Source organism: Equus przewalskii, chromosome 23, assembly GCF_037783145.1.
Source record: "Equus przewalskii isolate Varuska chromosome 23, EquPr2, whole genome shotgun sequence".
Classification (NCBI taxonomy): domain Eukaryota; kingdom Metazoa; phylum Chordata; class Mammalia; order Perissodactyla; family Equidae; genus Equus; species Equus przewalskii.
The window spans coordinates 728,418-742,159 of record NC_091853.1 but is presented as its reverse complement, the minus strand read 5'-3'; the positions used below and the strand labels follow the sequence as shown (position 1 = coordinate 742,159).

Sequence of the window (13,742 nt, the reverse complement as noted above, 5' to 3'; positions counted from 1 at the left end):
TCAAAAGTGCTGGAGGCTTGAACCACGATGAACCCCTCACAGCCCCTGGCACCAGCTCACTTGCTGTTGTACATGCTACACCCTCACTCGCCATTGCCCTCCTCTCAGCTCTTCCCTGGCTGAAGTGCACTCCTTCTTCAAGACTCAGTCGATGGGTTCCTCCAGAAAGTCTTCACCAACTGCCCCCGCCCCGCCCGAAGCCCCCACAGCCTCTATCACAGCCTTTTCACCCTGTTCTGTCCATTCACCCATCTGTCTCCCCGCCCCTCTGGCTTGTGGGTTCTTACAGCACATAACAATTATTCAAAAAATACTTGTTACATGAATAAAAGAGTGAACACAGAAATTCATGAAGTACCAAACTAGATGTTCTCCTCCCCAAACAACCCTCCACGATCCCTCCCCTACCTTTGTTGGTAACAACAAAAACGATACTGTGCCGGCTCCATTCCAAGTACTTTACACATACGAACCCATTTAATCCTACAACTCTGCTATTATTATCTCCATTTTCTTTTTCTTTTTTTTTTTTTTTGAGGAAAATTAGCCCTGTACTAACATCCGCCACCAATCCTCCTCTTTTTGCTGAGGAAGACTGGCCCTGAGCTAACATCCATGCCCATCTTCCTCTACTTTATATGTGGGACGCCTGCTGCATGGCTTGACAAGTGGTGTGTATGTCCACACCCAGGATCCGAACTGGCGCCGGTTCCCCGAAGCAGAGCCCATGAACTGAACTGCTATACCACCGGGCTGGCCCATTATCGCCATTTTCAGTCAGGGAAATTGAGGTACAAAGAGGTTTAAGTGACTGATGCAGCCCAAGTGGCAGAACCAGGGTTGGTGCTAATCTGTGCTCTTAACTACTGTAGGCACTGCCTCTTGATAGTGTGTTTAAGGAAAACAAACCAAAACCAACATCAGCCTGAGCAAAAGACAATTCTGAAACACAAACTCCTAAACAAACAGAAATTAGCCATTTGGGGGTCATCTCTTGCTTTTGGCTTAGTCTATCTCTGACGCCTTCAACCAGGCAGACAGCTCTGCAGGCGGCAGGGCGTCCACCCCCACCAGGCACGGTCCCCAGCTCAGCTCCCCAGGTCCAGACATGCCTCAGCAGGCGGCTCTTGCCTCTTGAGTAGCCCCCCCACCCCCCACCCCCCACCCCCCCCCACCCCCACCCCCACCCCGAAGGCCCTGCTCTTGCCCGGTCTCACCTTGTCGCCAACGCCCTCGGCCTCCTCGGCCAAGAGGTACACGTTGCCACCATCAGCCAGCAGCAGGGCGGTGTCGGTGGTGGAGGAGGAGCGGGGGCGGCACTGGTGCTGGTGCAGGATGGCGGCCAGGCTGCTGTCCTGGGGGGCCTTGCGCAGCAGGTGGGGGCTGCCACGCTGGGGCTCCAGGGAGCTGCTCTTGGTGCGCCGGCTGCCGCCCCCGCTGCTGCCGCCCCCGCTGCTGCTGTGCAGGCTGGCGCCCCGCTTGATGGAGGGCCGGGAGCGGATCTGCTGCAGCACGCGGTTGAAGGCGGTGGGCCGCGCGGGCAGGTCGTGCAGGGACATGGCGTAGGAGACGCGGTGCATCTCCGGGGAGCGCTCCTTCTCGTCCGGGGAGTCATGGTCAGACAGGCCCTGCTGCTGCTGCTGCTGGGAATCCTGAGACGTCTGGGACTCCCTCTCCCGCGACCGGCGGCGGCTGTGGAACAGGTGCTTCAGGCCGTGGCCAAACATGGAGCCCTCCGAGAGCTGCTGGATTTTCTTAAGGGGAGAGATGAAGAGCCTGGTGAGTGGAGGGCTCTGAGACGCCCCTTGCTGGGGGCGGGGGAGGGGTCTGCTCTCGGGAGGTCCGTGCCGCCACTGCAGCTGTCTGAATCTGGATGATCCCCGTGAATGGCCCGTCATACCTAAAAGGTCACCTTGCAGAAGGGGGCAGCCCAGACCCACTCTTTTCATTCCCAAAGAAATGCACCCCGTGGCGCCCCACAGGACATTCCCAATTAACAAGGGGGTTCAGGTCACTGGTCACGATATCCTTGTGGCCAGGCTGGGGCCTGGGGCCTGGCAGCACTCGGCTTGCGAGGTTGCATCCCTCTGGACTGATTCTCCCCTGCCCCCAGGCCCTTCAAGCTGCACTGGCTCTTTCAGACCACAAGGCCCCCCCGTTTCCAAAGATGCCTCACTGCCTGGGAAAATCAGGTCATACATGCAGGTTATACTGTTGTAGCAGACACTGCTAATTGCCTACCCAGTATCTATTCCCCTTTCCTCCTTACCACCCAAACTGCATGGTCCTAATGAGCCTTGCTAAAAATTCTTGCTTCATCAGACTCCCTTGCAGCTAAGAATAGCCACATGGTATAGTTTTGGCCAATGAAAAGCAAAGTGAGCGTTTCTCGGAACACTTGCTTTCCTGATAAAGGTACTGGTCCTTCATACTTCTCCCCATCTGGAACGTGGAGGTAATGCCTGGAGATGCAGCAGCCATCTTGCAACCACAAGATGACTGGCATGATGACGAAGGCCTACAAACACAGGACAGGCCTGAGAACCTGATGGCCCTGTGAAGCCACCAAACCAGTTGTGAATGCATGTCCTGGGATTCTTGCTGCAGGAAAGAAAGAAACCTATCTGTGTCTACACAACTCTAGTATGACACTCTGATATTTGTAGCCAATCACATTCTTGATAGAGTTGGCAATAAAATAAACATTACTGGAGCTTCCGGATTGATGGAGACATCCACGTGACAGGAGGATGGTGAACGCCAGTTCCATCGGGAGAGAAGCTCCTGCACTCAGGACCCTTCTGGACCTCGCCCTATGTACCTCTTTATCTGGCTGTTCATCTGTACCCTTTATAACAAACTGGTAAACGTAATAAATGAATAAACTTTACTTCCATGGGTGCACCCTGCAGTGCAGGCAGAGACGTGAACACTTCTTTGGCATAGATGTCAGAACAGCTACCCACACGGGCGTCTTTCCCCTCAAATTGGAACAGACTGAGGAGGCCCTGGAGCCCAGGCTGCCCCAGCCCCAGCCCCCCGCCCCCCGCCTCAGCTCTGCTGCCGAGATTCTGCACGGGCTCCCCAAGCAAGACGGCTCAGAGAAGGGCGGCCGGCCTGCCCGTGCTTGGCAGAACCACGTGCGACCCCATCCAGACAGCTGCCTCGGTCAGCGGGCGGGTGCATGCAGCCAGGCTGAGCCCCCAGGCAGGTGTCAGGGCCAGCGGGAGGAGGGCTGGGACCTGGAAGGACAGGTGAGAACCCACACTCTGTGACCGGGGAGGGAAGCTCAGAACCCAGCGCGGGGGGCGCAGTGCGCCACAGTGGGTCTTCACCCGTGGGAACCACCCATAAACTCATGAGGCAGCTTCAGCCACTTAAAAACATTCCAAATTACACGTGCTGGGTTCCTTTGTTTCTAGAAACAAACTTACAGAGCGGAAAACTTAGCCCTTGCAGCAACCAAGAAAAACACATCTTCAGGTCTTCCGAACTCGCTGGCCCCGCTCTTACTGTGACCTCACACCTCAGCGCTGTTTGTGTAGACGGCCGCACTTACATCTGGATATTACTGTACTTTCTTGCATTTGTATAAAAGTTTAGGATTTTCATTTTCACCTCACTGGAGTTCCCTCACAATCTTCACAGTAGGTGGGACCCTTACATCACCCATTTTACACACCAAATAAGTTACACAATCTCAGACCCGAGCTGATACCAGACCTCCCTCCAGGTATCGCGGAGGGGCCAGCTGGCTCTGGCATTTGCCCAGCTGCTTCTACCAAATGGTCACAGTCCATATTGCAAATTGTCTTCCTAGCATCCTATTCCAGGCCGATTTCTCCTCTCCTAACCTGGCTTCTCCTACACTGTGGCCCCTCTTCCATATCCACACAGATAAAGAGCTACCCTTCGCAAGCCTTCCCCGGAGGTCCTGGAGCTCTCAGGCATTTCCCCTCCCTCAGCCCCGGGAAACGGGCGGGGTGCTGTGGACAGCAACCATCACTGTCTGCCATATTGCCTTAGAGCCTAAAATCCTTGGTCAGTTTGTTTCTAATGTTTCTAATGTTATACAACAGCATTATTCAAAGCACTTTCCAATTTATGCTGTCCTTCTAGCCTGACGCCAGCCTAACCTCAGGAGGGAGGGTGGGACAGATGAAGCATCAGTGACTCCATTTTGCAGATGAAGAAACTGAGGCCCAGCACAGTTAAGTGGCTCATCTAAGTCACACAGATGAACCCCCAACTTCTAGTCTAATTTACCTTCACTGGCTCACACACTAATTCCAAGACTCAAGTAGATACAGTATTGACGTGTGTCCCAGAACATTATCAAAGGCAGGATTAAAACAAAACAAAAATGCCTGGGCCAAGGGGCGTTAGGTCCCTGAGGTATAGCGTTGGATCTGCCCATGCCACATTGTGGGGCTTGGGCAAGACCTTTAACCACCAAGAAGGGCCTTCATTTCCCACCTCCCCATTTGTCCTGCAGGTGAAGGAAAGCCAGGGATGGTGACTCAAGTGACCGCAGAACCTCTGCCCCAGCAGCTCTGAGTCTGCTGCAGTCTACGGCAGGCACGAGGGAAAGACCAAAAAGACGACAAAGAATAATGGGGGGAGCGGCGTCTTGCTCCAAACGAAGGGGTTCTTCCTTACTTACAAGGTGCAGGCGAGAAAATAGGGTGACATGCAGCCAGGTTGCTTCTGCACGTGGTGTCCAGGAGGAGACGGTTAAGGGGTTTTGACATCACATGGTAAGCATTGAAAAAAAAACCTCATCACATACACATAACCAGCCACAAGTTCTGGAAAACGAGGAAAGCCATGGTGACTAGCTTGAGGGAACTGCCTCCAATGCAGCAGGAAGCGCCACCTGCTCTGACTAACCGGTTCCAGCTACTAAATGTCACTTGCTTTTCCACACTGACTTTTGCTTTTCCCCAGCTGCCAGAAACCATTTTGCTGGCCAAACGAAACCATGTGTTAGGAAGAGAGAGTGGAGATGTCTCAGAGTTAGAGGTGGGACCCAAGCAGAGCCCTCCTGACCCACAAGAATAAGCAAGAACTGTCCCAGAACTGCCCGGAGGCAGGAGCCGCTCAGAAAGGAGGGGGGGGGGGGTCAGGGGCCGACACCCGGGGGGCAAACGAGGGGAGTCTGCGTCTCTGCCTGGAGCTGCCTTTGAGGGCAGGAAGGACCCGTTTTCTTTGGGCGCCCTCCTTCTCTCAGGAAGAAAGAGTGGACTAGATGGTTTCCGAAGGTTCCTTCCTGAGAAGCCTGTGGTCTCTGAACAGCTGGGCTTCCTCCGTTTTCCCCCCTGGGTGTGGGTCCTCAGAAGGGGAAGTCTGCTCCAAAATCTGCAAACACAGCTGCACGAGTAAAACGCTCCAGGGTACAGTGTCTTGGCACCATCTGGTTAAAAATAGCCTAAAGCGGCTTCTAATTCCTACAGGTCCCCATGTTTTTAACAACTCCCAGAAAAGCCGAAAGGATTTTAAAAAGTCACACTAACCCACAGCTAATTATCGTACCGGCAGCCGACTGCACGTCCCTTCCTCCCACCTGGGTCTCACACTCCCTCTGCCCACCACTGGTTGGGCTGGGAGCGTTCAGTGGGGTGACTGGGTCACCGTGAGCCTTAGCAAGCCTAGGTCGCCAACGTGCCTCTATTTATAGGGTCTCTATGGAAACAGGGCCAGCATCAGAGAGCTAATCGCTGTGAAAACCCACAGAGTCCTACTCTCGGGATACAAAGTGACTGTGGAAGTCTCCAGTTGTCCTTAAGAAGCTCTGGGTGGGGAACCTGAGTTGGAGCCGAGAGGAAGCATCACCCCAGGTCTGGCGCTGACGACCACATAATGGAGAGGAGTGAACAGCGCAACTCTTCAGGCCTGTTTGGGGCTTCTGTTAGAAACATAGCGATGAAAGATTTTTGGAATCATGTTTTTCTTCCCTGGCATCACAGCTGACATTAAAAAACAGATCTCAACTCAGGGGCAAATGATTTCCCCATCCCCAATTTTATTTTAATTCCTTTCCTGCTTAGACAATTCTGCCTGGAGCCCATGCAAGTCGGGAAAGGTGACCGCGCCCACTGGGTCTTCAGGCAGAACCAACTGACGTATGCCAGCGTGGAACGTTTTTATTAAAGTTACCTGCACACCGTGCCCTCTCTCTGCGTCTTCTCATCCCGCCCATCCCGCCCATCCTCCACCGCCTCCCCCTGCGCAAAGCCCCCTGACCACACCAGTCTGCAGATCTCACCACGTGGCTCTGCACTCGAGCTCATTATCTGCACCACTCATCCTGCAATTAATCACGTCCTGCCTTGTGACATGGCTTCTAGTGCTCTCTCAAACTGTTATCCAACTTCTCCTCTGCTTATGGATGGAAGCCTCGATGCGGATAGGAGCGAACGGAGGGCAGGAGCTGTATCATCTCTATCTTTGTGTCCCTAAGACCACCTGGCAGAAGCCTCAACACAAACAAGGCGATTGCCACCTCACTATTTGTGCGTTCATTTTCTGAGTGGAAACTATCCAAGTCTACAAAACCATCTTAAAAAGGTGATTCAATCCTTCGACAACTACCTTTTCCAAAGATTTAAAATGCTCGGTGCAGCAGCTTTCTCGTGTCTACCCCAGACCCGTCCACTGCAGTTGAAGCCCTTGTCTCAGGCTGCCATCTGACCAGCTGCCGAGACTGAGCTGGCTGGCAGCAGATGAACACAGACCAGGAGCCCGAGTGTGTTCAGGTCTTCACACACGGCTTAGGTCAGGGCTCGTGTCCATACCGGCAGCTTTGTTTTCCAAGTGGTCATCACTCAGTTAACTTGGGTGGACTAAGGAAGCCTTTAGCTTTTTGGTTTGAAAAGTAAAATACTGTTTTTCTCACACAATCACAAAACGTACCTGCTATCCCTCAACAGCTTTGTTCTAACGTCTCCCAAGGAGAGAGGCTTAAGTGTTTGGCTGATAAAGGTGGGCCCTGTCCAGTCACAGCCCCTTGTTCTGAGAAAGCACCCTCCGAGTCTATGAGGATTTCCAAGGGAGACACCATTTCTTCGAAGAGAGATGAAAATAGACATGAGTTTTGAACTGGCCTCTAAGACCACCACTGAGAGGCCACCTGAGCTTTCTTCCCAGCCTGAGAGCCACACTTTCTTTAAACTTCAGCCCCAAATTCAGGTCCTATGGAATGTTTCAATTCCTTGTTGAGGAAGAGATTCTTATTAATGAGATTTCAGTTAAGACACAATTAAATACACAAAAAGAAGCACATTCTGTAAATACTGAGCCTGCAAGACAGTCCCCACTGGAACTAGAGCAGCTGGGAATTCATCTGGAACCAGGCGTGTGGCAGGACACAGAGCTCCACCGCCACATGCTTTCCCAGGGGCCATCAGCCCCGCCCGCACCCACACACAGGGCTGCTCTGATGTTACTGGAGGTGGAGGCTGGAGCGAGGCCGTGCCAGGCCGCAGGGCCTCGGCCCGCCTCACAGGAGGTGCAGGCGGGATAGAAACCGGCACCCTCAGCATTCTCCACGCGCCTCCACTGTTCCTGACCATTTACAGGGCTGGGAGGACAACTGCCACTTCAGTCCAAAAGGACACAGGCCCTACAAAAGAGTTGGCACTTGCATTTCACTTCCCCCACTCAGAAAGCCCCTTTCCTCTTGTTTGGGAATTAATGTTCCATTCTTTCTTCATTGTTGTGCTCTAAGCCCACTCCCCCAGGACACCTTTCTGATTAAGCCCATGTTTCTGACTCCATCACATGATGCTCCAAGCACCCTTAAACTTACTGTCCCTTGATGGATGATTTCTCGCAAGTCTTCCGTCCTGTTTGGGAGCTCACCTGGAGGCAAGGGCAGTACCCGTGGCCGAAGAACTCGTCTCCCGTTTCCCTGTTCTTAGTTCTACCTCAATTCCACCTCCCCTGAAGAAACCTGTCCCAGGGCTCCAGCTCCCACTGAGACTACAGGAATCTTCAAGCCTGAATACATCACTTCTGAAGTAGAACGAGGAGCCTTATAATGCAGCAAGGCCACGTAGAGCCACACTCTGCCATCACACCCTCCCCTAGAGCCCTGGAACACATGCTCTCCTTCATGCCAGCCACATCCCTATGAAGTAGCTTGTCTTCTCCTCCACTGAAAAAGTGGAGAGACTGAAACACATAAATTTTGGCACTGTAAACACTGGGCCTTACAAAAAAGGTAAAACAAACCAACAAAAGAACAGAAAAACAAGCAGGGGCTTCTTGGGAATGTCAATGTTCTCTTCCTTCACTTCGGAAGTGGGTAGATGGGGTGTCTGTTTTGCTATTTTTTTCCCTTTCTTTTTTTTTTTTAGAAGCTATGACCTTCAGTTTTTGTTTTGTTTTTTATGCTTTTTGGTGAGGAAGATTGGCTCTGAGTTAACATCTGTTGCGAATCTTCCTCTTTTTTTTTCTCCCCAAAGCCCCAGTACATAGCTATGTATCCTAGCTGTAGGCCATTCTAGTTCTTCTGTGTGGGACGCTGCCACAACACGGCTTGATTAGCGGTATGTAGGTCTGCACCTGAGATCTCAACCAGTGAACTCTGGGCCACCAAGGCAGAGCGTGTGAACTTAAGCAGTGCGCCACCCGGCGGGCCTGCTGTTTTGCTATTGTTATTTAAACTGTACACATGTGTTTTCAGACACTTTCATATGCGCATCACATTCCTTAGTCTAAAACAGTGCCTTTCCTGCGTGACCCACAATCCCTCCTCCAGCGGGCTCTCTACACAGGCCATTCATACAGGGGCTGAAGCCCCTGTGATCACCAGCACAGGCTGTAAGCCGGCACGGAGACTCGCAGTGGACTCCCTTGTGACTTCCCCTCAGCGATGGCTTCTAACCGCTCTTCCTGATCTCCACTCGGAGCAGGCAGGAAGACCACGCGTAGCGTGAATGAAGAACACAAGCTGGAGCCCAAGCCCGAAGTCAACAGCACTTTGAACCAGGACTGGAATAACATATTTGGAGTTCCCCCTTTTTCTTCTGGGAAAAAGCATCAATACTGGCCAGAAACCCCTAGGGAAATTATTTGCAGGGGCTTTTGTGAGGGACAGGGAACCTCAGGGCAAGTCCAGGGGAAGAGCCTAGGCCTTCCTTTCAGGAAAGGCTCAATTTCTCCAGCTGCACGGAGAGGCTGTGAGGTCGCAGATCTCCTCCCCTGCCTCCAGGCTCCAAAACTCATCAGGACAGAACCAGCTGACTCTTAGCTTCGTGAGTGGTCCCAGGCCTCAGCAGCATCCACCACGCTGTATCTTTAAAAAGACCGTGTGTTCTGTGTCCCTTTCTGCAGTTTTCCCGTTAGCCCCTCCCGACTCCCATTCTTCCTGCAGCTGGGTTTTCTTGCTGGAGAATTCCAGGGTACTTCTGGTCAGCCAAGACTCTCTGCAACCAGCAGTCCTGGCATCTCCTCCCAGCTGACAGGGAACCTGGTAGCAGCGAAGGGCTGGATAATGATGACAAATGAATCAAGACATGAACTCAAGTGGTTAAACAGGAATCTGAGCCCCTAGAGGCTGGACTCTGGATTCCAGAATGATTCCAACGTGACTCTGGATTATGGGCTCCCACTGCAGGAGCGTCTGCTGAGATCCTCCGGAAGCGCACGTCCAGTGTATGGAGTTGCTGAGAAGGCCCCCAGAGGGCCTGCACAAGCCTCTTGGGGGGCAACGTCCATCTTCAGGTTATTTTTCACTTATGGTTTTGAGACGGCTCCTTTAAGACTGCGGCTTCACACTTTTCCCTTCTTTCCACTGGCCCTCCCCAATAATCACAGATCCCTGGCCCCAGAGCAGAAATTTACAGTGCCAAGTAAGATGCCACAACACTGAGGGACTGCGGAGAGAGACCACAGGCGCCCAGGAAACCCCTGGCTGCTACTGTTAGGGCGTCATTCAGCTCTCTTTGGCAAAGACTAAAATTCTCTTCTCCTCTCGCCCCTACCTCTGTGGAGGTGCTTCGGACAAGCCTCTTATGTTTTAGCTACTTTCTCAAGATGATTTCTTCCCATGCACTTAATCCATCACAAAGCCTGGAGCTGTCACAAGAAAATAGAAGTAGGACTAAGGGACCAAAAGTTCCTATCTCCAAAGTTTAAACTGAAAACAAAAGCAAGCCAGAATTGCTGGTCTCCCGACAGTCAAGCAAAAGGGTGGGGTTAGAGGGTGTTAGAAATCACACCTGCCCCTTCTTTTCTTTTCTTTTTTTTTTTTTTTGAGGAAGATTAGCCCTGAGCTAACATGCACCACCAATCCTCCTCTTTTTGCTGAGGAAGACTGGCCCTGAGCTAACATCCGTGCCCATCTTCCTCTACTTTATATGTGGGACGCCTGCCACAGCATGGCTTGACAAGCAGTGCATAGGTCTGCACCTGGGATCCAAACCGGCGAACCCCGGGCCATGGAAGCGGAACATGCGAACTTAACCCCTGCACCACCGGGCTGGCCCCCACCTGCTCCTTTCTGGTGCTGCCATCAAATCTAAAACAAGTCAGCTTCTACCCAGTTTCAGAGCCAATTATGGAATTTTTCCATCACTGGAAAACAACTTTTCCAGGATTAGAAAACAAGTTTGGACACTCTTCAATATTCCCAGTCCCTTTCCCCAGAAAAAGGCTCAGAAAAGTTGAGTGATTTGCCTGAGATCACACAGCAAATCAAATTGCAATAGACCCCAAGTTCATGTCTGGTTCTGAAGTCCCTACCCTGGTAAAATGCGATAAAGTTAACAGACATAAACAGAAAACGGCCCTGTTTGTTGTTGCTATATCTGCCCCAACCAGAATGAGGGTGTCACCAAAAAAAAAAGAGAGATGATATCAGAAGGTGGAGATGAACGAGCTTCTCAAAGCAGCTTTATTTTCAGAGACAAAGACACTGCAATCCCCACCCCACACCACAACCAGCCCACCTTCCCTCATGAAGACAGCAGGTGGAAATGAATGGAGCCGACAGTTCCCACTGCCACCCTGAGCTGGAGAGTGCGGGGGTTCCAAGGCTGCTTCTCATGGACTCAGGGCGATGGTCCCATCTGGTCAAGGAATCAGGGTTTGCTGGCCAGATCCATCTGTATCGGCCCATCTGTATCTAATGAAGCTGAAGTCTGCAGCAAAAACCTGGCCCCCTCCCCACGTCAGCATTAAGAGCACCCCTTCCCCTTCACCATCTCATTTAAAATAGGACCCACACAGGGTGGGCTCAGACCCGACGGCTGGGCACTGAGGACTCCCTGGGCCTGACTACAGTGTAAGCTTCCTGCACAGAACTACCCAACGGAGCACATCTTTAAACCCAGGCTAGCCCCCAACCCCCGAAAGGGGCAGCAACAGAACCAGAGGTCACCTTTAGTTTTGAAAAGTACACCCAAGGAGGCAGCTGTCCACCCCCCCCCCCCCCCGGCCTCCCCAAGGAACACAGACAGGTAACACACACAGGTAAGAGCACACTCACCTGCGCTCTGACTTCCTGACTCTGAGCTGCTCAGGCCAAACGAGGAATGTCATTGGCTTATTCAGGTTAGCTCCTTAGTGGCTGCTGCCATAGGATACAGGCTTTATTTAACGGAGTCCTCTCGCTCCCCTAGCCCAGACCTTGCACCCTCTCCGGAGAAAATCTCCCCGAGGCATCAATCTCCAAGGCATCTAAGTTCCTTCCTTGGGCTGACAACTTGGTCAGCCCCATGGTGAGGCGGCTCGGGAAGCCTGAGCCTGCAGTCCCTGTGGCAGCTCCAGCAAAGGTGCATTATTTATCCTGGCGCTGTTTTAATTAATATAGAGATATATTCAATACGGCTTGACAACAGTCTCAGCAACCTCAAGACAGAAAATAAAGGACTCCCAGCTGCATGGGATCGGCTCCTTCGGATTCCGGTTCCAATTGCCAGCTCAGCATGTGTGCAACTTGAACCGAGGCCCCAAACCAGCCCAAGCACGGCTTGGCCACCTGTCAGTTCTCCACCCTAGGGGTTGGTTCAGCAGGCAGGCAGGGATCTCCAAGCGCTAGCTTAACCTCTGGCTCCACCTAACGGCAAGAAATCCACACTCCCCTTTCACCGATGGACAAACTGAGCTTCATCCAGGAAGGTCCCAAAAGGAGGAAACCATTCAGCAAAAGAAACTAATGGTCCTCTGCTTGGCCTCCCAAGCAGCCATTTTCTTCCCCTGCCATGTTACAGGACGGAAAGTGATGTCAACCTTTCAGTTAGCATCTGGGGTCTCTCCAGCCCTTTGTGTGGGAATAGCACTTCACACACATTATTCAAACCATCTCGAATGGGTGAGTCACCAGAAGTTCTGCTGAATAATGAGGAACAAACACAGAGGCCTGAAGGGAGCTGAAAGACAGAGGCACAAACGGTACCTGACGTCCAGCCCAGGGTCTTGGCCCAACATCCGTCACCCTCTCTGACCTTTGCCTGGCTTCCCTATCACTTTTATCCTATTAAAGCATTTCTGCGTAGGGCGGGGAAAACTAAGTCGCCGGCTGGGCTTGCCAGGGGAGGGTCTGCGCTCACCTTTAAATCAGGAGGCTTGCTTCGGGGACCCGGATTGGGCGCCGCGGCAGCGCCCGCATCTGAAGTTGGCCCGCCAGCGCCAGCGGAGTTAGCACCCGCGGCCTCCCCAGGCCGGAGGTCCGCGCCCGGCAGGTGGCAAGCGGCATCTTCCAGCCCAGCTCCATCCTCCTCGCCCTGCTGTTGCCGCAGCTCGTCCGATTTGCACCTCTTCATGGTGTATGTGGGTCGGCAAGGGGACTCTGTCCTTCCAGCGCGCCGTCTTGGGGGAGACCGCACCCCCTCTTACTCTCAGAAACGAGGCCCAGGGTCTACATTATGAACGAGGAGGGGAGTCGGCGGATCACAATTTCTTGAATTAAAAAATAAATATTTTTAAAGGAGGATGGGGGGGCGAGGAGGGGGAGCCTTGGTTACAGCTTGGAAGAGTTCATTACCACCTGGGGAGCGGAGGCAGGTCACAGTCGAGGCTGGGCAGCAGGAGTCCTTGGGCAGTCATTGGAGCGGGAGCAGGAAGACAGCCCCCGGCCCCCAAACTTTCTGCTCCAGGGCATGGGCAGGGCGGAGGAGAGCGGGGCGGCGCAGAGCATCCCTCCCGGCTGGCCGGGCTGCTGGGCGAGGCAGGGCTGGGGCAGCCGGCCGGGCAGGTCCTCGTCGGCCGCCCTCGGCGCCGGCTGCGGCACCCGGCCCTGCCGCTGGCCCCCGCCCCTCATGGGCCGGCCGCTCCCGCCCGCCCGCCGCGCCGCCTGCTGCAAAGCCGCGACCGCGGCCCGAGCCCGCGGCGAGCGAGCGCGCAACCTACCCCGCCCGGCGCCTCCGCCCGCGAGGGGGAAGGCGAGGCAAGGAGAGAGTGACAACGGCAGCGGGCCAATGGGAAGCCCAGAGGGCTGAGGGGGCGTCGCGCGGCCGCGTTGTCAGGGTTGGTTGCGCCGCGCGGTGCCCCAGGAGAGGTCTGGAGGGCTCTGCGGCTGCGTTTTGGCATTGCGGAGGGCGGACTGCGGAGTAGAGGCAGGGGCGGCGGGCAGCCCGGGACGCGGCTTCAGCAGATGCGGGCGGAACCCTCCCAGGAAGGGCTCCCTCGGGATTGCCCCACCCACCCGTTGTATTTGGCAGGGAGGGGGCCCAGTACGGGATGCTCGTCATCACTGCTTTTTTGCCCTAACTTTGGACATTGTGTTACACATCCCTTCA

At 53.7% G+C, this 13,742-nt stretch overlaps 1 protein-coding gene across 5 annotated transcripts in view; it reads right to left on the bottom strand.

The window, feature by feature from the left end:
- The window catches only part of TMCC2 (transmembrane and coiled-coil domain family 2), a 35,954-nt gene extending 22,601 nt beyond the window's left edge, over window positions 1-13,353 (bottom strand). Inside the window, exons 1-3 of one of the 5 annotated variants that reach the window (XM_008535692.2) lie at window positions 12,989-13,353; window positions 12,555-12,903; window positions 1,218-1,754 (exon numbers count right to left, since the gene is read on the bottom strand). In XM_008535692.2, the coding sequence (XP_008533914.1) occupies window positions 1,218-1,754; window positions 12,555-12,767 (750 nt within the window). In that variant the 5' untranslated portion in view covers window positions 12,768-12,903; window positions 12,989-13,353. Of the gene's footprint in view, window positions 1-1,217; window positions 1,755-11,491; window positions 11,576-12,554 lie in introns of all 5 variants that reach the window. The other 4 variants (XM_008535693.2, XM_008535694.2, XM_008535698.2 and 1 more) reach the window with 4 other exon arrangements.
- Between the last annotated feature and the right edge of the window lie 389 nt (window positions 13,354-13,742).